The 22,645-nt window shown below is 47.0% G+C and overlaps 1 protein-coding gene across 3 annotated transcripts; it reads left to right on the top strand.

Annotated features, from left to right (window-relative positions):
* The first annotated feature begins 16,281 nt into the window (after positions 1-16,281).
* RPS7 (ribosomal protein S7) lies at positions 16,282-22,092 on the top strand. 3 transcript variants are annotated; one of them, XM_035273321.3, is made up of 7 exons: positions 16,282-16,338; positions 16,607-16,690; positions 16,822-16,893; positions 17,489-17,632; positions 18,400-18,464; positions 21,246-21,396; positions 21,981-22,092. In XM_035273321.3, the coding sequence occupies exons 2-7, from the start codon at positions 16,616-16,618 to the stop codon at positions 22,056-22,058; spliced, it is 585 nt and encodes a 194-aa protein (XP_035129212.1). In that variant the 5' UTR covers positions 16,282-16,338; positions 16,607-16,615; the 3' UTR covers positions 22,059-22,092. The 3 variants fall into 3 exon arrangements, with proteins under 3 accessions (XP_035129212.1, XP_035129215.1, XP_035129213.1); XM_035273324.3 differs by having other exon boundaries at positions 16,282-16,435; XM_035273322.3 differs by having other exon boundaries at positions 16,282-16,507.
* Positions 22,093-22,645: the final 553 nt, after the last annotated feature.

Here is a 22,645-nt window from a genome sequence, read left to right as displayed (position 1 = left end):
AAGGAATCATGAATTAGAATAAGCACAAAGGAGGGCCAGAGGGCAGGCCGCGCCCACACCCCCGAAGGGGCGCGTCCCCCTCCCTGCTCCGCTGCACGTGGGTGTTTAACCAGGGGATGTCCAGTGCCTCAAGGATTACCACCTGGGAGAAAACGGAATTGAGAAGGCAACTATGGCCGGGCCCGGTGGCTCACGGCAAGATGCGTGGATTACCTGAGGTTAGGAGTTCGAGACCAGACTGGCCAACATGGCGAAACCCCCGTCTACTAGAAATACAAAAATTAGCCGGGTGCAGTGGTGGGTGACTGTAATTCCCACAATCCCTGTCACAGGGGATTGGTGTACAGATCATTTCATCTCCCAGGAATAAGCCTAGTACCTGATAGGTATTTTCTCTGATCCTCTCCTCCCCCCATCCTCCACCCTCAGGTAGGCCCCAGTGCCCTCTGTTCCCCTCCTGATACCCCTGCATTCTTACTTTGGAACTCACATGTGTGACAGAACACGTGGCTTTCGGTTTTCTGTTTCTGCCTTAGTTTGCTTAGGAAAATAGCCTCCAGCTGTATCCATGGTGCTGCAAAGGACATGCTCTCGTTCCTTTGTATGGCTTCATAGTATTCCATGATATATATACCACATTTGCTTTATCCTAGTCTACTGTGGATGGGCATTGATGTTGATTCCATGTCTTTGCTATTGTGAGTAGTGCCGTGGTGAACATACACAAGCATGTGTCTTTATGGTAGAATGATTTCTATTCCTCTGGGTATATACCCTGTAATGGCATTGCTGGGTTGAATGGTAATTCTGTTTTAAGTTCTTTGTGGAGGCGGGGCGTGGTGACTCACACCTGTAATCCTAGCACCTTGGGAGGCCAAGGTGGGTGGGTTATGAGGTCAGGAGTTCAAGACCAGCCTGACTAATATGGTGAAACCTTGTCTCTACTAAAAATATGAAAAATAGCCCAGTGAGGTGGTGTGCGGCTGTAGTCCCAGCTACTTGGGAGGCTGAGGCAGGAGAATAGCTTGAGCCCAGGAGGCAGAGGTTACAGTGAGCCAAGATCATGCCACTGCACTCCAGCCTGGGCAACAGAGAGACTCCATCCAAAAAAAAAAAAAAAGTTATTTGCGGAATCACTATGCTGTTTCTGCAATGTCTGAACTAATTTCCACTCCCAATATTACATTATCTATAGCTGAGAAAGCTGAAATGTAGAGATTAAGTCACTTGCCCTGAGACGTAGACAGGAAATGGTATAGCCAGGACTCAAACCTGCCTCCAGAGCCCATTCTCCTAAACCTCAGTCATGATTTTCAAAGTGTGGTCCTTGGACCAGCAGCAAAAGCACCACCTGGCTGCTCGTTAGACTTGGAAACTCTGGGCCTCACCCTGGGCCTCAGCATGGGAGCCCTGGGGTGGAGCCTGGTGGTTTGTGTTTGGGCAGCTGCAGCTGACTCTGACTCCTCCATCAGGATGGAGGCCACTGTGCGTGACGGTCCCCACCCTGTGACAGCCGGCCTCCTTCCTTCATTGTTATTCCATCTCCTTACAACAACCCTATGAGGCCGGCAGGGCAGAGGTCGATTTTATTTAACTGATGAAGAAACTGGGTCTTGAGGTTTTATGACTTACCCAAAGTCATCACATTAGTTTTGGAACTGAAACTTCACTGGCAGATCTGGTTCTAGTCTGAGGCTGTAACTAGCACCAACAAGGACTCTGAGAGCAGTAAGGTCAGAGCAGGGGCTAGTGCTTCATTTGACTGCCTTTAGTGAAGGAGGAGAGGGAGGCCCAGAGTGCGGCTTCTCCTCCATGGGGTCTGAGCCACGTTAGGGGGGCACTTACTCTGATGTGCTGATGAGATTCTGTCTTATCTCCTGCAAGCCATTTGTGCTGTACTAGGATTCCGCAGTACAGTTTGGAACCCTAACTGCCCACACCCTGAGAGCCAGTCATGCAAACCCCGTAGGAAATCTCAGGGCAGAAGTGGTTTGCCGTAAGTGTCCCATTTCCTGATTTTTTGTTGGGGTGACCGAGTCTTGCTCTGTCGCCGAGGCAGGAGTGTATTGGTGCAATCGTGTGCCCCGCAGCCTCAACCTCCCGGGCTCAAGTCATCTTCCCACATCAGCCTCCAAAACAGCTGGCATTACAGGTGGGCACCTCCTGTATAATTAAAAAAAAAATGTTTCGAGGTTACAGGGATCTGTGATAGCACCACTGCATTCCAGTCTAGACAACAGAGCAAGACACTGTCTCTTAAATCAAGGAAAACAATTCTTCGTAGAGACAAGGTTTCACTCTGTTGCTCAGTTTGGTCTCAAACTTCTGGCCTCAAGCAATCCTCCTGTGTGTGCCTCTCAAAGGACTGGGATTACAGGCGGGAGCCACTGTGCTCAGCCTCCATTTTCTGATGCAGCCTGGTCACATTCCATTCATTATCCAGCAATCCCCACACCTTCACCTCCTGCCCTGATGCCTAAGGATGGGGAGTGGGAACTTCACTCTGGTGCAGGCTGTGTGGGGTCACCTTACCCATAGAGAACCTGGAAAGAGTGGTCAAGCCCTACTGAGTGTCAGAGTGCTTTGTTATTATAACTAAGCACTGGGAATTCTAAACACTGTCAGGGAGAAATACTCTTCCCAGAAAAAAAAAAAAAAAACCTCTCTTGTTGGTGTAAGTCTAAGCAAATAGTTGTGGTTACTGCTGGGTTTTAATTATATGTCTACAATTCCATTTTAATTCCTAATATTGTAATGAACTTTTCTTTCATGGGAGTTAATCCCAAGGGCTCCCATCCCTGCACCTGGTTCCAACACATGTTTGGTCAGCCACAGGAAATTTATTTGGTTCAGAAGCAAAATGCTAGCTTCAGGCACAGTTTGATCCAGCTGGCGGGCACTGTGACCTCCTGCATGTAAACAGCAGGTTTGAAGCAAACCGTGGTAGCACTCTGACTCTAAAGACGAACAAGGAGAACTTGCTTTACTTCACTTCATTGTATGTGGTCACCTGTATTTAAAACGTGAATCTGTGAAGCAGGGCAGTTGGGGATGCAAAGTGAAATATTTTTGTTATAGTGCAGATTTTAGCTCATGTATTACATATTTTACTGAATTTGAATAATGTCTTTAAAATCAAAATATATATTTTTTGGCCAGGTACATTGGCTCAATCTTTGGGAGGTCAATGCAGGAGGATTGCTTGAGGCCAGGAGCTTGAGACCTGGCCAACACAGTGAGACCCAGAGCCTGGGCAACACAGTGAGACCCTGTCTCTACAAAAAAATTTAAAAATTAGCCAAGTGTGCCTGTGGTCCTAACCTCTTGGGAGGCTGAGGTGGGAGGATCTCTTAAGCCTGGGAGGCTGAGGCTTCAGTAAGCTGTGGTTGAGCTACTGCACTCCAGCCTGGGCAACAGAGTGAGACCTTGTCTCAAGAAAAAAAAAAAAAAAAGGAAATGTATTACTTTTTAAAAGTGTAATTTTTTTTTTTTTTTTTTTTTTTTTTGAGATGGAGTTTTGCTGTTGCCCAGGCTGGAGTGCAATGATGTGATATCGGCTCACTGCAACCTCCACCACCCAGCTTCAAGTGATTCTCCTGCCTCAGCCTCCTGAGTAGCTGGGATTTCAAGTGGTTGCCACCATGCCCAGCTAGTTTTTTGTATTTTTAGTAGAGATGGGGCTTCGCCATGTTGGCTAGGCTGGTCTCGAACTCCTGAGCCTTGGGTGATCCACCCGCCTTTTCCTCCCAAAGTGCTGGGAGTACAGGTGTGAGCCACCGTGCCCCACCAATTGTTGGTTTTAAAACAAAAGAAGAATTAGGAAAATGACGATTACTCCTATTACATGGTTATAATTGAAAATACTTTTTGTTAATTTGTTGCTTATTTGTAACTGACAACTGAGCATGAAAATACTTTTGTTGAATGGACATGGGTGCTGAAATCATCCATTCTGGCTGTCAGACGTGCTTGGAATGGATATAGATTAGATATTGGAATCTGGTTCCCGGTGCTGGTGGTGGAGCTTATTGGGACGTCTTTGGGTCATGCGCCTCTTTGTGCCATCCTCTTGTCCCCTCGGTCAGGAGTGAGTTCTCACTGTTAGTTATTGCCAGAGCTGATTGTTGAAACGAGCCTGGCACCTCCCACACTCCTCTCTTCCTTCCTCTCTGGTGATCTGATGCCAGCTCCCCGTCCCCTTCCGCCATGAGCAGAAGCTCCCTGAGGGCCTCACCGGAAGCAGATGCTGGTGCCATGCTTCTTGTATAGCCTGCAGAATCTTGAGCCAAATAAGCCTCTTTTCTTCATAAGTTACCCAGCCTCGAGTGTTCCTTTATAGCAACACGAACAGACTCAGAACGTCACTGCTACTGCCACAACCCCCGTGTGAGTCCTTCCATGTACACATCCCCTCAGAATCTGCTCGTTGTGGGAGAACTCTCCAGTTTACCCTGAGATGAACAGCAGTGGAAATGCCCCTTGCGGCCCTGGGAATCAGTGGCATATTACTGAGCTGATGGCCTTTAATTGCAGTCTTCTGGGGGCAAGGTACTTCCATGTTTTACCCCAGTAAATGACAGGTCCTAGAGTAAGCTGCGAAGGAGGACAGTGCCAGCAGAAGTTTGATGCCTGGTGCTCTTTTCGGGAAGGCTTTGTGTGGTGATTTACCCGCTCCAAACCTAAGTTTCCTCGCTGGCAAAACGGGGATCAAGTTCCCGGTGCAGAAATGCTACAGAATGGCTGTGGAGGTCAAGGTGGCGTAGTCGACGTGACAGCCTGGAGACCTGAACGATGAAGACAGGTTGGTGTGTGAACCGTTTTCACCCAGTCCTCTGGTGCTCGCCGCCTCCCCTCAGCTGGGACGTGCACATGCCTTGACTTTGGATTCCAGCTCCATGGTTTGCTGGTTGTGTACATCTGGGCTGTTGCTCCAATTCTCTGTTCTCTCCTGTGAAAAACGGAGAGAATTGCCCAGGTGTGGCGGCTCACACGTGTAATCCAGCACTTTGGGAGGCCGAGGCGGGCGGATTGCCTGAGGTCAGGAGTTTGAGACCAGCCTGGCCAACATGGTGAAACCCTGTCTCTACTAAAAATACAGAAATTATCCGGGCATGTGCAGGATGAAAAGAACACGTCTTTTGTGGCAATTAATGGTAATAACAGTGTTTCTTTTGACGAGATACATCGAAGGGGAGCAAATTACCAATTTATGATAAACATCGAGAGTGTAAATATTTCTATATTTTAAATGTTAATATAAGAGCAATTACCTTCCATACATCCACAGGTCACCATGTCTAAGAATGGTTTACCGCCGTGTAAGAAAAGTGGCCTTGACTTAACAGAGCGGGCCAGTGACCTTGCTTGAGGTAAGCATGCGCTAGCCCAGTTCAGCCCCACCCCAGCCTCGCACATTCACCTCGCTTGCTTTGGTCCATGGCTGAGGATGATGATAAAGGCTCTGCCAGGTGTAAGTGGAGGGGAGAGAAAGGACCTTCTGTGAAATGTAGTCCATGAATTCCTGATAAGCAGACAGGTCCATAAATTCATCTCACATGCAAGGACTCATTAGGAACCTTCCTTTGTTATTCACATTGAGATTCCAAGGGGAAGAATGACTTGGAAGCCGGTGGCCTCCCTTACCTATCTGACCTCTATGCTTTCTGCAGCACAGAGATTATATATTCCAAGCACAGCGTCCTACATAACAGAGAAGAAATTATATATATGTAATATATATATATATATATTATTTTATTTTATTTTTTGAGACAGAGTTTTTGCTCTTATTACCCAGGCTGGAGTGCAGTGGCACGATCTCGGCTCACCGCAACCTCCGCCTCCTGGGTTCAGGCAATTCTCCTGCCTCAGCCTCCCGAGTAGCTGGGATTACAGGCACGCGCCACCATGCCCAGCTAATTTTTGTATTTTTAGTAGAGATGGGGTTTCACCATGTTGACCAGGATGGTCTCGATCTCTTGACCTCATGATCCACCCACCTTGGCCTCCCAAAGTGCTGGGATTATAGGCATGAGTCACTGCGCCTGGCCAATATATATATTTTTAATGAAAAAAAAAGTACTATATTTGAACAGGTAAAGAGATATTGGCTTTTTAACTGCTACCCTCCAGCCCCCAGTATTCTGTCCTGGGCCAACTGTCTTGGGTCTCTTGGTCCCTCCAGGATGACACTGTATTGCAGGTACTGTGCTGATTCCCCTGGAAGGAATCTTTGTTCCTTGATGCTACATCTCTTAACTCCCGTCTGTGGCTGTCTTATTTGTTGCTGCTCAAAGTGTGGTTCCCGGATCAGTATCATCAGCATTGCCTGTGAGCTAATCAGAAATGCAGCATACTGGACCTGCTGTGGACTGAATGCGTGTGTCCCCCCAAAGTGCACATGTTAAATCCTAACCCCCACAGTGAGGCTGTGAGAGTGGGGTTCCATGATGGAATGAGTGCCCTTATGAAAGAGGCCCCTGGAGAGCTCCCTCAGCCCTTCTGCTACGTGAGGACACAGTGAGGAGACGCTGTGAACAAGGAAATGGTTCCTCTTCAGATACTGCATTTTCTGCCACCTTGATCTTGGGCTTCCAGTCTCCAGGGGGTGAGAAATGAGTGTCTGTTGTTCATAAGCCACTCCGTCTGTGGCAGTTTGTCTCAGCAACCCAGATAGGCTGAGACAGCACCCGCCCCCACCAAGTCCAGAACTATGGGATCAGCATCTGCGTCCCACCTTGATCCCTGGGTGACCTGCTGTTTGTACACTGAAGCTGGAGACACACTGATTCTTAGAGATCATTTAACTCATGAATTTAATCCTCTCATTAGCAGAAGACTCAGTTGAGGATCTGAAAGATTAGATGATTGATCCAATTATAATTATGCCTGTTCTATAAAAATAATATTCAGAGATAGCAAGATCTTAAAAATCATTTGTTTGGAAAAGTGCCCTCTAAATAAAAAAAAATCTGTGGTGGGGGGTGGGGAAGACCAAAACTAGGTAGTGGGAGGATCAATTGAGCCTGGGAAGTTGAGGCTGCAGTGAGCTGTGAATGCACCACCGAACTCCAGCCTGGGTGACAGAGTGAGAGCCTGTCTCAAAAAAAGAAAAAGAAAAAAGAGGGCAACCCATTTCTCTGGGACCCCTTTCTGCAGTAGAGAGCTCTTCTCTTTCTTTTGCCTATTAAACTTCTGCTCTCAACCTAAAAAAAAAAAAAAAAGAAAAATGTTTAAAATATGAGCAGAAAATTATACAAAAGGTATAAAACGCTTCAAAATGGCCCTTAAACAGGTGAAACACATGGAAAGATGCCAACTTCACTCCAAATTAGAGAACGCAAATTACATTACACTGCAGTTTCATTTTTCACCTGTCAGATAGACACACATTAAAAAGTATGATGACGCATTCTGTTGGGAACGCTGTGGAAAACAAGAATTCCCATACGACACACAATGCTTTTCCAGGGGAAGGTGGCGATACATAAAAAAATTATGCCTTTACCTTTTGAGGCTGAGATCCCACTTGTAGAAATTTACCCTGAAGGGGCTCCTCCAGCGTAAGCATGCTAAGACCCATGCAGGAGTTTCACTGTTGGGGCAACGTTGGGTATGACTCGGATGCAGTCCAAGTGTCTCCGCAGAGCATGGGCTGGGTGAAAATGATCTAAGCGCCCAGTGGAGAGTGACACTGCAGAAAGCCACGGTGAAAGAGCACGAGGGTGACCTCCTGAACCGACGTGGTGTTGCATTGAACTGAGCACAGAAAGTCAGCACCAGAACAAAAGGATGCCAAATTGCAGGGTTTATTGCCGGCGACCACGGAGGACTCACGTCTCTCCAACCCGTGGCAGAGAAAGAAGAGTGACAAGACCTTTTTATACCCACAAAACCACCTTGGGAGTGGGGGTGAGGAACGGAGATGGGAATGAAAGCTGTCAATCACCTCCTAGGCTGAGACGAGGGTGAGGGGGCTCAAGATATTCCAAGGACCAGGGGACTTCTGTCATTCCGATTGCCACTTAAGTGGTTTACAGAGGTCAAGATAAACATTAGTTTATACATTATTTGGACAGGTGTGAGGTCCACATAATTTTAGGTTACTTGGCGCCAGGATGGAATTATCTGGGGGTGCTTACTTTGGTAAACAAAGGCCAGCATTTCTGGCAGTACATATAAGAGAAAGTGTGCAGCTTGTCCTCTCTTTGCATTTTGCAAGGTAATCTTAGTAGTTTATAGAAGCCATGGCTAGCAGTCATTGTGAGGAGAATGGAAACAGTTTTCCCATTTTAAAATGGCACTGTACTGGTTGTAATTCTAGGCCAGCTATATCACATGGAGGGATTGCCAGGAAATGTGGTTAGGGGAACACAAAATACGAAAGTCAAATGCTGCTTCTGTGTAAGAATGACGGGGGGTAAGAAAACCCATTGAAGCAAAAAGAAACCCAGGAGAAGGATGAACCAGAAAGCGAGGTGCGGCAGAGGAAGGAGGGCAGGGGTCTGTGCAGTGTGGCCTTCTCAGGGGAGTGACCTTCTCAGATGGCTGTTTTTCAGAAGCAGAGTGTTTCACATATTCATTCAGAAGTCAACAAGGAGGCCGGGCGCGGTGGCTCACGCCTGTAATCCCAGCACTTTGGGAGGCCGAGGCGGGTGGATCACGAGGTCAAGAGATCAAGACCATCCTGGTCAACATGGTGAAACCCCGTCTCTACTAAAGATAAAAAAATTAGCTGGGCATGGTGGCACGTGCCTGTAATCCTTGTTACTCAGGAGGCTGAGGCAGGAGAATTGCCTGAACCCAGGAGGCGGAGGTTGCCGTGAGCCGAGATCACACCATTGCACTCCAGCCTGGGTAACAAGAGCGAAACTCCAGCTCAAAAAAAAAAAAAAAAAAAAAAAGAAGTCAACAAGGACGGGGTGCAGTGGCTCATGCCTATAATTCCAACATTTTGGGAGGCCGAGGTGGGGAGATCACATGAGGTCAGGAGTTGAGAACAGCTTGGCCAACATGGTAAAACACTGTCTCTACGTCTCTACTAAAAATGTAAATATTAGTCAGGTGTGGTGGCGCGTGCCTGTAATCCCAGCCACTTGGGAGGCTGAGGCAGGAGAATCGCTTGAACCCAGGAGGCGGAGGTTGCAGTGAGCAGAAATTGTACCACTGAACTCCAGCCTGGGCAACAGAGCTAGACTCCATCTCAAAAAAAAAAAAAAGTCAGCAAGGATGGGGGAGAAAATGAAAATGGAGTGAAAACTTAATTCAACAAATATATCCAGATTTCAAATGAACCACATGACCACACAAGGCGGGGGGATGGGGAGGTGCCTTGAAGGAAATCGTAGTATGTCAGGTCAACCTTCATCCTACGATTGTGACTGTTGAAAGACACAAAGAACCCCCCAGCACTGAACTGCAGTGGGTGAGGAGTGTGTTTTCACAGCGCACAGTCAGCAGTACTGAAGCTCCCTGTGGTGCAGTCCGGGGCTGAGAGAGTAAACTGTGGAAATCGGGAGAGGGGGTGCGGATCCCGATTCTCGCTGTTGGAAGAGGGAATTACAAACATGGGAAGGGGAAGGTGAGACCACACACTGGGTGCTGGAGAACGGGGGATAACAGACTGACCGCGTGATTGCTTTCTACTGTTTTAGATGTAACAAAACAAAAAATAAAAACTGGAACACCCAGCTTTACTGAGCTATAATTCATATACCATAACATTCACCCCCGGGCCAGGCGCGGCGGCACATGCCTGTAATACAAGCACTTAGGTGGACTGAGGCGGGCAGATGGCTTGAGCCCAGGAGTTCGAGACTAGCCTGGACAACAGACTGAGACCCCGTCTCTACCAAAAAATACAGAATTAGTTGGGCGTAGTGGTGCATGCCCATAGTTCCAGCTACTGGGGAAGCTGAGGTGGGAGAATGGCTTGAGCCCAGTAGATCGAGGCTGCAGTGAGCAGTGATCATGCCACTGCACTCCAGCCTGGGTGACGGAGCGAAACCCTGTCTCAAAAGGAAAATAAACAACCATCCCTGTGGGTGTACAGTTCAATGGCTTTTAGTAAAGTCAGAGCTGTGCAGTCATCCCCACCACACGGCTCAGAACATCACCATTCCCCGACGTTCCGTCTCCAGACACCGTCACTCCCCCGGGCCCGGCCACTTCTGTCTTGCTTTCCCGCACATATTTGCCTCTTCTGGATTTCCGGGAGGGAAATCACTGGAGATGGAACCACACAGTATGAGGTCTTCTGTGCCCGGTTTCTTCCACCTTGTATGATGTTTTCGAGGTTAGTGCGGATGTAACTTACCTTAGTGGCTTGTCTGTCTTTATTGCTGAATCGTGTTCCATCACACGGCTGGGCCACACTTGTTTATTGACCAGTTGATAGACAGTTGATAAGTGTTTTTGGCTATGGTGAGTAATGGTGCTATAAACATTCACATACGTGTTTTTGTGTAAACATAAATTGTAATTTCTCTTAGCTGGATATGTAGGAATGGATTCTATAATACTGCTATTGGCTTTAGGAAGCTGGAATCTGATTAGCATGAAGGTAGTGAATATGCATGTATATACACAGTCTTCTGAGCAATTGAGCTCTACATTTATGTTCTCTAATAAGAATGTTACTGGTATACATATATAAGTTCTGAATTGAGGCTGGGCCCAGTGGCTTATGTCTGTAATCTCAACATCTGGGGAGGCTGACGCGGGTGGATCATCTGTCAGGAGTTAGAGACCAGCCTGGCCAATGTGGCGAAACGCTGTCTCTACTAAAAATACAAAAAAAAAAAAAAAAATTAGTCAGGCCTGGTGTCAGGCACCTGTGGGTCCAGCTACTTGGGAAGTTGAGGCAGGACAATCGCTTGAACATGGGAGGCGGAGGTTGCAGTGAGCCAAGATTGTACCACTGCACTCCAGCCTGGGTGACAGAGTGAGACTCCATCTTGAAAATAAAATAAAAAATAAATTGAATTGTGAGTCATAAGTCAGAAGATGATTTGGGGCAAAATTCAATGCTCTGTATTCATTGCTAATACATTTCACATGTTCTCTGCTAATCATGTGAAATTCTAATGTACTTGATCACTCCTTGAGCCTTCTGGGGGAAAATGAAAAATTTTGTCTGGTACCGGGTAAAAAGAGAAAAGTGATCTCTCAGGTCCGGCAGCTGCGTGGAACATCAGCTGGACTAGCACCCACAGCACTCCCGGCTTTCCTGTTGAACATAAATAATTTAAAAGAATGTCAAGGCTGGGTGTGGTGGCTCATGCCTGTACCACCAGCAGCTTGGCATAACAGCCATCAGCCTGGCTAACATAGTGAAACCCCGTCTCTACTAAAAATACAAAAAAATTAGCCGGGCGTGGTGGCGGGTGACTGTAATTCCAGCTACTCAGGAGGCGGAGGCTGGAGAATCGCTTGAACCCGGGAAGCAGAGGTTTCATAAGCTGAGATGGCGCCACTGCACTGCAGCCCAGGCGACGGTAAGAAACTCCATCACAAAACAAAAAAAAAAAGACAACAAAAAAAGGTCAAAATCAGATAAGGCTACACTAACCCATGAGTGATGAAGAGAAAAACGAGACCACTCCAAAATCACGTCTGAACCCAGGCAAAATGTGAACATTGTCGAAACGACAAAACGTCCTATTCTCCTGGTTAGCAGCAGTGAAAGCTGCTTCCTTGGCAACTGCAGCTGAGGGCTGGTGCTAGTCCGCTCCACTGAAAATGAAACTCAAGACATAAAAATGAAACCACAGAGGTCCTCCAGCTTTGTGACAGCATCCAATGCAAAGTCCCCCTTCCTCAAGCCCTCCCCCAAATTCCCGACACAAACCAGAATCCTATTCGTGTTTCCTAACGCCTCCTTAGCAGACGTCCCACGGTTGCTCAGGGTGTGTGTTTTCCTCCCTGCCATGAGTGAAGAGCAACTTGCTCAATGACAGGTGTGTTCACGGTGCAGTCTGGAGTTACCAAGATCAAAGCATCAGGCGGATCATTTGGCTGGTCTTGGTGGGACCATGTATGCTAGACTGAAAAGGAACATTGTGAGGTATTAAGTGAAAGACAACTTGTAGCTCACATGAACATCAAGGAAACCACAAAGCTTGAAAGAGCAAAACAGGATTTAGGATATTTAGAGGTTTTTATGAGTATGTGAAATCCCTGAGTTCTGATCTTCCTAGAGATTGAAAAGCAGGAGGCAGTCAGCGGTTCAGCTGGCAGTTCTTTCTGTGGCTGCTGTGAAGCTGTGCACGGGTTTATTGTGGATGGGTAACTCCAGATAGTAGTGAAGTATTTGGATCGAGTACGGAATTAGCACCAAGACAAAAGTATGCCAAATTGCAGGGTCTTTATTGCCGGCGACCATGGAGGACTCACGTCTCTCCAACCCACGGCTCTGAAAGGAGGGTGACAAGACCCTTTTATGCCCGTAAACAACCTCTGGGGTGAGGGTGTGGGGCGGGGGTGGGGGTGAAGGGGTTCAGACATTCTGAGGGCCAGGGGATTCCGTAAATCACCTCCCAGGCAGAGAGGAGGGTGCGGGTCTCTGGACATTCCAAGGGCTAGGGGACTTGTTGTCCCTTCCATTGTTACCTAAGTGGTTTGCATTAGTTGGAATCCACAGATCTTAGTTACTTATTACAAGTCGCAGGGGCCAGGATAGAATTAGCTTGGGCTGCTTATTCTGGTCATTACCAGTAAGCAAAGGCCAGCAATTCTGGCAGTTACAGATAAGAAAAGGTAAGCGGCTTTACATAGTGAGCATTTTGCAGAGCAAGTTAGCAGTTTTATCTACAGAAGCCAAGGCCAGCAGTTGTTGTGAGAATGGGGCAGCCGTTACAACTTGTTTCTGAAAAACAGCTTTGTCTTGTATAAAATGGTGTTATTCAGGCTCTAACTCTAGGCCAGCTATACCACAGTAGCTAAATTAATCCATTTAAATAATTTTGGAGATGGAGCTGTTGAAGTTCTTTCCATCACTGAAAGGTAGAATAGAACCGTCTCTCTTCTAGTAGCTGAAAGCCAACCCCTTTCGTAAACTTAATCCTCAAACTGAAAATGAGCCGAAACCATTGACCTAAACTACCAGAGAACCAACAGCAGAGTGGGAGATGAAGAGGAAACTGCAGAAAATGCAAACACACTGCAGGTCGCACGAGACACTTTTGAATTTTATTAAGTAATTGTATGGGTTATATTAATATTGAATTGGTGGCTCATGCCTGTAATCCCAGCACTTTGGGAGGCTGAGGTGGGCAAACTGCTTCAGTTTAGGATTTTGAGATTAGCCTGGGCATCAGGGTGAAACGCCCCCCCCTAAAAAATACAAAAAATTAAGTGGGCATGGTGGCACACATCTGTAGTCCCAGCTACTTCGGAGACTGAGATGGGAGGATCAGCTGAACCTGGGGAGGTTAAGTCCACAGTGAGCCATGATCATGCCACTGCCCTCCAGCCTGGGCAATAGAGCCAGACCCTGCCTCAAAAAATATATATATTGAATTTTTTAAAAAAATTTGAGACAAAGTCTCCCTCTGTTGCCCAGGCTGGAGTGCAGTGTAGTGCAGTGGCACAATCTTGGCTCACTGCAACCTCCACCTGCTGGGTTCAAGTGATTCTCATGCCTCAGCCTCCCAGGTAGCTGGGACTACAGGCATGTACCACAACACCTGGCTAATTTTTGTATTTTTAATAGAGATGGGGCTTTACCATGTTGGCCAGGCTGGTCTCCTGACCTCAAGTGATCCACACACTCTGGCCTCCCAAAGTGCTGGGATTACAGGTGTGAGCCACTGCGGCCCGCCTGAATTGTTACTTCGAATGTATTCTCTCCTATTGTCAGATAAAGGAAGTAATTGTATTTCTGTGTTTCTCAAGTTTTTTATTACAGGAGAAAAAGAGATGCTATGATAGAGCTGAGGCTTTCAGAAGGAACTGTCCTGTTAGAAGTGGATTGAGAATGTCAATGTGAACTTGTATCTTTTACCAAAAAATTATTTTAAATGCATCTTTTTAAGCTCTGCCCACTGAAATGGCTTATGAGGACCCCCACAATGCTTCCTGCTGCGAAGATTCTGTCTCCAGTACTATTTTTTGGGAAAAAAAAAAAGTATCAGCACTTCTAGGAGAAAAGGCTCATTCTATGTCTCAGGCAGAAAATTACAAGAGGAGCCTGGAACATCTTATGCCAGTAAACAGGACGACGTTCAGACATTCATGGAGATGACAAGACTCAGGTGCTTATCTAAGAGGGGCCCCTCCTGCCACAATTGAGACAATCTGAGCATCCAGGGAGAACAGTGGCCAAGGCTGATCGATGTAGAGCAAATGAAAGTATACTCCAGCATGGGAGCAGCCCGGGCACAGGGACCCAAAGGCCTGTTACAGCATTTCTGGGAGTTTAAATATCCTCTAGAAGATTCCACTGGTTACTTGGGGTATGCCCTATGTACATGAAGTGTGAATCAGCCTTATGTTCCTGCCTCCAGACAGTTTTTCTCCCTTACACAGATACAAAAAAATACTCAATGATCACAAGCAGCAATTAGGAAAATAATTATATGTCATGACCAAGTGGAGTTTGTAGTCTAGCATATTAACAGGCTAAGAAGAAAAACTCGCACCATCATATTAGTTCATAGACACAAAGCATTTGACATACTCCAACATCCATTCATGATTTAAAAAAAAAAAAAACTCAGAAATGCGGGAATAGAGGAGAATTTCCTGAATTACATTAAAAATATCTGCAAAAACCCTAGAGCTAATATTATCCTCAATGGTGAAAGACTGAATGCTTTCCCCTAAGATGGGGAACCCCATTCAACAAAGGACTGGAAACCAGAAAACATTTTAATTTTTTCTCAATTCATAGGTTCACAGAGAAAGATGAACAGAATTAATTTTTAGACTGCTACTTTTATAGAGCAGCAGAGAGAAAACCCAGGTCGACAAGTGCATGTGGAGTAAGGAAATGCAGCTAGTTCCACAAGGGGCCGCAGAATGACTGCCCAGATGAGACTGTAGATGCAGCTGTAGTTTCCTTTCTATTTGGAAAAAACCTCAAGTTACCCCTTAATTTTCCAAGGAGATAGTCACTTGCCCTTTTTAAAAAACATTGTTAGAGAAGCATGGGCTGGGAGCATACCTGGCATTACAAATGTGAGATAAATACCATCTCTGCTCAGTGAAGGTGGCTGGGAATCCTGAGAGGGCACCTGGTGTAATGTTTTTGCATTTTTCACCGTGCCTGGCCCACGGCCGAAAATAACTCTTGCATGACATTTGACAGAAGAGGAAACTGAAGCTCAGATTAAATTACTTGTCCACAGCCGGATCATTGGGAATGAGTTCCTTCCCGTCTGGAATGCTCTTCCCCAGGCGACAGACCCTGCGGCTCTTCATGTCTCAGGTTAATGCCATCCTGTTCCAGGATTCCCGACTTCGGAAAGCATAAGTAATTCCTCCCCAATCTCTCATTTTACCGTTATCTAAGTTATTACAATTTGTCATTATATATCTAGTCATACCGTTTACGTAACGTCTTCTCCACTGAACTGTAAGCTCCATGAGTGCAAGAGTTCACTCGGTTTTACTTAATAATTAGCACCTAGTACAGTACTAGCATAGAGTGAAGGCCTCATAATTTTTTTAAAAATTTATTTTTAGACAGGGTCCTGCTCTGTCACCCAGGCTGGAGTGCAGCGGTGCGACCTCGGCTCACTGCAGCCTTGAGCTCTCAGGTCCGGCTATCCTCCCGCCTCGGCCTCCGGAGTAGCTGGGGCTGCAGGCGCGCGCCACCGTGACAGGCTAATTTTTGGGGGGTGGGGGGTGGGTAGGCCTGGGGTCTCGCCATGTTGCCCAGGCAGGGTCCTGAGCTCAAGTGATCCTCCTGCCTCGGCCTCCCAAGGTGCTGGGATTATAGGCGTGAGCCTCAGCGCCCAGGCAAGTTAGCCTTTTTAAATGTCCCGTCTCCGGAGGTTGCCGAAGTTGGTCTTCTTCGGTCTCCTCCTCTCGCCCAGGACCAGGGCTGGGACGAGACCGGTTCCCGCCTGACCACTTACAATGAAGACAGGAACCTTGGGAGCGGGTACCGGAACGCTCGGGAACGGCACCAAACTACGACTCCTAGGACGGAAAAGCGTTGCCAAGACACTCGTCCCCGGAGCCGCTTCCTGGGACTCTCTAGCCTGCGACCGCTTCTTAGTGGTTTTCCGGTTTTCACCTTCCTCCTCGCGCTGTTTCCGCCTCTTCCCTTCCGCCGCCGGATTTTGACGTGCTCTCGCGAGATTTGGGTCTTTTCCTAAGTCGGCACTCGCCAAGGTACGTTGGCCGTCACCGGTCGGGTCGGACTTTTTCGCCTGAGTTGAAGAAAGCGCCTTCTGGAGTCAGCCCTGGAGCGGCGGGCCTTGCTTACCGGGTGGAGATACAGCCGATTACCCGGCCTGTGCCCTCCGATGGCTTCTGCGGGGCGAGCGGGGCCGGGAGCGGGGTGCGGTGCGGTGCGGTGCGGTGCGGGCAGGAGGGCGAGCCAGCGGCGCCTGCAGCCCGGGCCGCGTAACGCTGACCGCTGTGCCTCCTGTTCTGCCAGGAGAAAGCCATGTTCAGTTCGAGCGCCAAGATCGTGAAGCCCAATGGCGAGAAGCCAGACGAGTTCGAGTCCGGCATCTCCCAGGTGAGAGGGCTCCCCGGGGTCCGGGGTGGGTGGAGGCGCCCCGCCCGGGAGGGAAGGCGGCCGCAAGTGTGCGGGGCCAGGGGTGCTCGGACGCGCGCTCAGGCTCGGCCCTGCTGTTGTCTGCTTCTTAGGCTCTTCTGGAGCTGGAGATGAACTCGGACCTCAAGGCTCAGCTCAGGGAGCTGAATATTACGGCAGCCAAGGTAAGCTGGGGCTCCCTCGGCTGGAAGGGAGGTCGCGGCGCGTCCCCCGCGCACTGCCTGGGAGGCTTGTTGCGTGCCGTGGGTTACGGTTGATGGCGACTTGCCGCCTGGCTGCCTCAGCTGAACTCAGGCTCCGCCGTGTTGTTAGGGAGTGATACCGCCCCGGTGCAGGGAGTGGGGTTGCAGGTCCCCTGCACTTTTAAGTTCTCGCTGTCAACGTGCAGGCAGGGGAGAAACGTGGAGCAGGGAGGGCCTGGGCCGCTTGGGGACCTTATTAGCCCTGACCGAATGATAAATACGGTAAAGAGCTTTGGGGGAGCTCCTCGGATGCGGGCTTCTCTACACTGAGGCCAGAGTTGCCGCGTGCGGGCGTGCAGAAGTGGCAGTGATTGACCTCAGGCCTGCTCGTTCTCCCTCCTTCCTGGAATAAGGAAATAAGATTGGTGAGAGATGAGAACGTCTCCAAAGGTTCCACTGAACGTTAACTCAAAACCAGCGTTCGTTTGTAGTGCAGCTACGCTGTTAATGGTGAGGTCTTCTTACACTCTAATTACTTTCTGAAGCAGTTGATAAAGGGGATTTTTTTTTTCTTTAGGAAATTGAAGTTGGTGGTGGCCGGAAAGCTATCATAATCTTTGTTCCTGTTCCTCAACTGAAATCTTTCCAGAAAATCCAAGTCCGGCTGGTACGCGAATTGGAGAAAAAGTTCAGTGGGAAGCATGTTGTCTTTATTGCCCAGGTATCTGTTCCGCTGTACATGTTTCTGTTCTTGAATTTTGCTAAAATTGCTTGTGTTTACACTGCACTGGTAGTTGGAATCATGAAAACAATCTTTTCATGAATCCGAAGTGGCAGGCTGCTGGGTAAGTTGATTGCACTGGGTAGACAAAGTACAGGCAGGGCACGGGGGCTCCTGGGCTCCTGTCAGCACTGGGAGGTGGAGGCAGGTGGATCACTTTAGAGACCAGCCTGGGGAACATGGTGAGACCCTGTCTACAAAAAACAGAAAAATAAGAAGTTTTAAAAAGAAAAAGTATACTCTTAGTTAAGAGTTGAAACAAGAAATCTGTAACGTGACAGTCTGTTGTGTTTTGAGTTATAGAAATGATTTCCTGCATTTAAAATTAAATTTCACAAGTGTGGTGTGTTGCTTACTGAGATGATCGATCTAAGAAACCTGTTACAGCTCAGATCTGGCTTTGGCATGAGCTGAAGTCTATGGGGAATGAAGTGCCAGGACTGATCAGGAAGAAAAGAAGCAGTGTTCTGGCTCAGCAGGCATGGGGAAAGGCGTATTAATAGAAGCTATGGATTCTGAGTTATTCAAGAATCGGCAGAAGCTCCGTAGAAGGGTTTTCTCAGTAAATTGTCTGGTCTAGGTTGTGCAGCGTTCTCGAACTTTGAACTTACCCTGCCACTCTTCTTGCTTCTAAAGCAGTTTGACAGTTTTAGTTGTTTGTAAATGTAAGGTCTTAATTTTGTCACATGGTAATTTTTACTTTACAGAGGAGAATTCTACCTAAACCAACTCGAAAAAGCCGTACAAAAAATAAACAAAAGCGTCCCAGGAGGTGAGTATTTTAGTAGTTTCTGAAATGTGTGTACCCCTCTTATTAACAACTCAATTTGTGTAAGTTTTGGTTTATAAAAACAAGATACTCAAGTGGGAATTTTTGAGTAACAGCATTTGGTTTCCTCTATAGTTGCACGTGATGGGTTTTAGACTTTTAGATGTAAAACAAATGTATTCTCTTAGTCATTTTATGTCTAGTAGGTCAGTGCTGTCACAAGAGGAGATGATTTCCTCCGATTGTGCACAGGATAGGAATGATGAGAAGGAAACCATTAATTCTGTGTGATGAAGTCTGCTAGACATAGTGGGCGTGGGCTTGGATTTATCTTTGATTTTTGTTTTTGCTGTGGATTGGAAGTGAAAAACCTAGGTGAATTTTGATGACAACATCGCAGGTTAGAACATCACTGCAGTTGAAGATGCCAATGGAAATGATGTGTGAACTTGATGACTGACAGGTTATCTGGCATAAACTCAAATATTGGTAGTTGTCTCTAACTAGATCTTTTGGTATTTTGGTAGTCTCTGTACATTGTTTTACAAACGGGAACTATTAAATCCCTGGGGACTCTTCCCTTAGGGATGAGTTTGAGAAAACAGATGTCGTTATGCCTGTACGCTATGAAATGGATAATTTGTATTGCTTCCTCAGTGGATGAGAAAACCGGTCTGGGCTTGGAGAATTTGCTCATTGCAGCTAAACCTAGTAATGCTAAGGCGATTAAAAAAAAATCAGTCTGGTTCGAACACTAGAAAATAGAAAGTGTTGGGAATCTTGTAATCTGTTACTGTATTGAATTATGGTATGTGGAAAGGTAGGTGCCAGGTTTTCTAGAACTAGAATTCTGTGACCTAGAAAATGTAATTTAAAAAAATCATGACACTTAAAGAGGGTTTTGGAAACTTAGTTCTGAGAACCTGAGTTAGGAAATGAGTATAAAAACCGCCCCTTTGGCCGGGCGCGGTGGCTCATGCCTGTGATCCCAGCACTTTGGGACGCTGAGGTGGGTGGATCACCTGAGGTCAGGAGTTCAAGACCAGCGTGGCCAACATTGTGAGACGTCGGCTCTACTAAAAATAAAAAAATAGCTGGGTGTGGTGGTGGGCACCTGTAATCCCAATTACTCAGGAGACCGAGGCAGGATAAGTACTGCTTAAACCTGATCTGGATGCTGGTATGCACGAATAAAAAATACAAATAAAAAACGCAGGGTGGTGGAGAGATTGCAGTGAGCTGAGATGGCACCACTGCATTTTAGCCTGGGCGACAGAGCAAGATTCTGTCTCAAAAAGGAAAAAAAACAGTCCCTTTGCTTTCTACACAGCTAAAGGACTGTCCCTCAAATCTATGGCTTTAGTTCCCTCTCAGTACAAATCTGTGTTTTCGAAATTTTCTCAGACGAAGGCTTCACAGTGTTTCTAGTGTGATCTAGCGTGTACATGGAAAGCCTTTCCTCCTTCACACTAAGCCTGGTTGGTAGGTTATAGCGATTCTGCCACTTTTCCGATCTGGCTTCCCACTTTCAGATTTATTTTCCCTGCCCCTTACAGCTACCTTTATCTAACTCAGGTTAAATGCCAACATTGATCCTGTTTTCGGGTATAGCAGGGTTTTCCTCTGAAGCGCTCCAGTCCCTGTGGTTTGTGGTAGTTGACGTGTGGTGCCATTGTTCCCCATGTAAAAAGATAGTAGATAATATTGGAATCTGGTTTCCGTGTTGCGTGCTTTCCTAGTATCGTAAGAATGTGCTTAATTAATGAGGTGCAATGAACAGTCCAGTTGTCTTGATTTATTTGCTTTTGGAAAGGTGATGAGGGCTTTGGGGAATGGACTTTGTTCCAGCTTTTGCCCTTTGTGGCTGTGGAACATTAAGATGTTGGCAGTCAAATCGAGAGCCACCAGAAAATGTTAGTGGTGTATGTGGACGCTGCCGGGTAGGAAATACAAATGAGTAGCTGTTCGCTGCTGAGGGTGGGACCTAGACAGCTAACCACGCACGAGGCAGCTCCGTAAATGCTGAAGCTGAGAACCGCGTCCACTTACTCCTCGTGTCTCATGGTACATGGTACTGTGTCAAAAGCTTGCAGTTAATTGAAACTCCTCATTTGTTAGGTAGCAGGTAGGTAGGTTTTGAACTTGATAGAGATACTCAGATAAGGAGCAAGATTGCACTGGCAGTTTGTGTGACGCTGATGGGTTGAAAACCAAAGACCCACATGAACGGGGAGGGGCAGCTGTCCTGGAGCTGGTGATGGAACAGTGCCCTTGGGATCAATGTTGCCTCATTTGGTCCTAGAGAACAAGGAGTTCTGATGGTATCTTGGAGGTCTTAGATAGACCTAGATGGAGAGCTCTTGAAGGGTCTTTTATAGGTAAATTATGTGGTCATACCCGTTTTTTAGAAAGATTACCTTGACATTCGAAGGGGGTCGTTTTGGAGATAAGCAGAAGGTTACTGTAGTGATTTAGTTAAGAAGTCAAACAAGTGAAAAGAAAGATGTATAAAAGGCCTCACTAATCTCACATTGAGATGGTCACTCATTGCCTTGGTGAGTTACATTTAAAAATGGACTAAGCTTTTAAATAAATCAATAAGCTGTTACCCTTTTCTAGGTAGCCAAAGGCTTTAGTTTGGTACGTGAAGTATAACAAGCTTATTTGAAAACGAGGGTTAATTTGACTCAAGGAATCTGGGATTTGCATTTTCATTTAAGACGCGCCCTCTGGAATTGGAGGGCGGGCATTGCTAGGCTACTTACTTTTGAACTATTCTTTCAGCCGTACACTGACAGCTGTGCACGATGCAATCCTTGAGGACCTGGTCTTCCCAAGTGAAATTGTGGGCAAGAGAATCCGCGTGAAACTGGATGGCAGCCGGCTCATAAAGGTTCATTTGGACAAAGCACAGCAGAACAATGTGGAACACAAGGTAGCAGGTCAACACGTTCTCATGGAAAGGTTCAGCCACAGTGCGAGCAGACTGTAGTGTAACCTGCCTCATGTGGCCCCAGAGCAATGAGTGTACACTCCGGGCCAGCTCTTTTCACCCGCGCTTCAGTCTGCTCTCCTTTGGGTTATGTGTCAGGTTTGAAATGGAGATGTTTCAAGAATCCAACACTTGAAATTCTCTGTACCTTTTGGAAGCAGAACAATTCTGTACTGCCTTTTAGTGAGGCTGTGTATTCTTGTAAGTTAGGGTGGGTGATGATGATGGTATTAGCTGTCATAACTGATCAGGACATAACCATGTGGACGACTGCTGGGGTCCCCTGGTGGCTTTGTCCATGTGGCACGGAGGAGCAGAGTGGTGTAGAGTCCTGTCATGGGCCATTGGAGAGGCGTTTGTCCCGGTGGGAAGACTGCTGAGTGTGTGCCCTGAGTGTTCCCTTGTCTTCTCAGTACTTCGTTGCTGAGGAGAAAAACCATAGAAGGTGCAGTTTCACAAAATGATTAGGTTTTAAGCAGAGTGTGTATTTTTCAAAGTTTTGTGATGAATTCTTTCTTTTCTTGTAGGTTGAAACTTTTTCTGGTGTCTATAAGAAGCTCACGGGCAAGGATGTTAATTTTGAATTCCCAGAGTTTCAATTGTAAACAGAATGACTAAATAAAAAATATATTCGCAGTACTCTGTTTCAGGCTTGTTTTTCAAAATTCCGAATTCGTGTATGCACAGCTGTCTTCAGAACCAGTAGCGTCCTGTGTGCGCTGGAGGATTTCAGCGGGAGGGTGTCTGCGAGGACGCTTGATGCCTGTGAGGTTCTGCGTGTGTTCGGGATGTGACGCAGGGTGCCGTCACATGATAGCGCAGAAACAGCTGAATGTCGGCGCTTTTGCATGGTTCAAACTAAAAATGTTCCAGGCACTTTCTTTACTGTGATATAAGTAAAATTTGTCATTTTACCCTTTTTTAACTTTATGGCTCAGTAGCCTAAGCACGTCTCCATAGTTGGGAAACACCTGAACTCCCTTACCATCTGCCGGGTGTACTCCTGTGCTCTCTGGCATTCTGCAAGCCTGTAATAGTACCTGAGCGTTCCACTTAGGGACCGTGAAAGCACCACTGACCGCATCTTAATCTGATGTGACTTAGTCTTCACCTGAAGCTCTGGGGGAGCTTGACGGGCGGGTGGGGAGTCCCTCCCTGTGTTTGGGTTGTGGCCTGCAGACGAGCTGCATCC

Source organism: Callithrix jacchus, chromosome 14, assembly GCF_049354715.1.
Source record: "Callithrix jacchus isolate 240 chromosome 14, calJac240_pri, whole genome shotgun sequence".
Taxonomy (NCBI): domain Eukaryota; kingdom Metazoa; phylum Chordata; class Mammalia; order Primates; family Cebidae; genus Callithrix; species Callithrix jacchus.
The sequence above is the reverse complement of the archived record's forward strand: the minus strand, read 5'-3'. Positions and strand labels throughout refer to the sequence as shown.

Excerpts from the sequence above, each read along its gene's own strand:
- RPS7 (XM_035273321.3), top strand. The coding sequence starts at position 16,616 with ATGTTCAGTTCGAGCGCCAAGATCGTGAAGCCCAATGGCGAGAAGCCA. Across the intron at positions 17,633-18,399 it reads ATGTTGTCTTTATTGCCCAG|AGGAGAATTCTACCTAAACC; the intron begins GTATCTGTTCCG and ends TTTACTTTACAG. Across the intron at positions 18,465-21,245 it reads AAACAAAAGCGTCCCAGGAG|CCGTACACTGACAGCTGTGC; the intron begins GTGAGTATTTTA and ends CTATTCTTTCAG.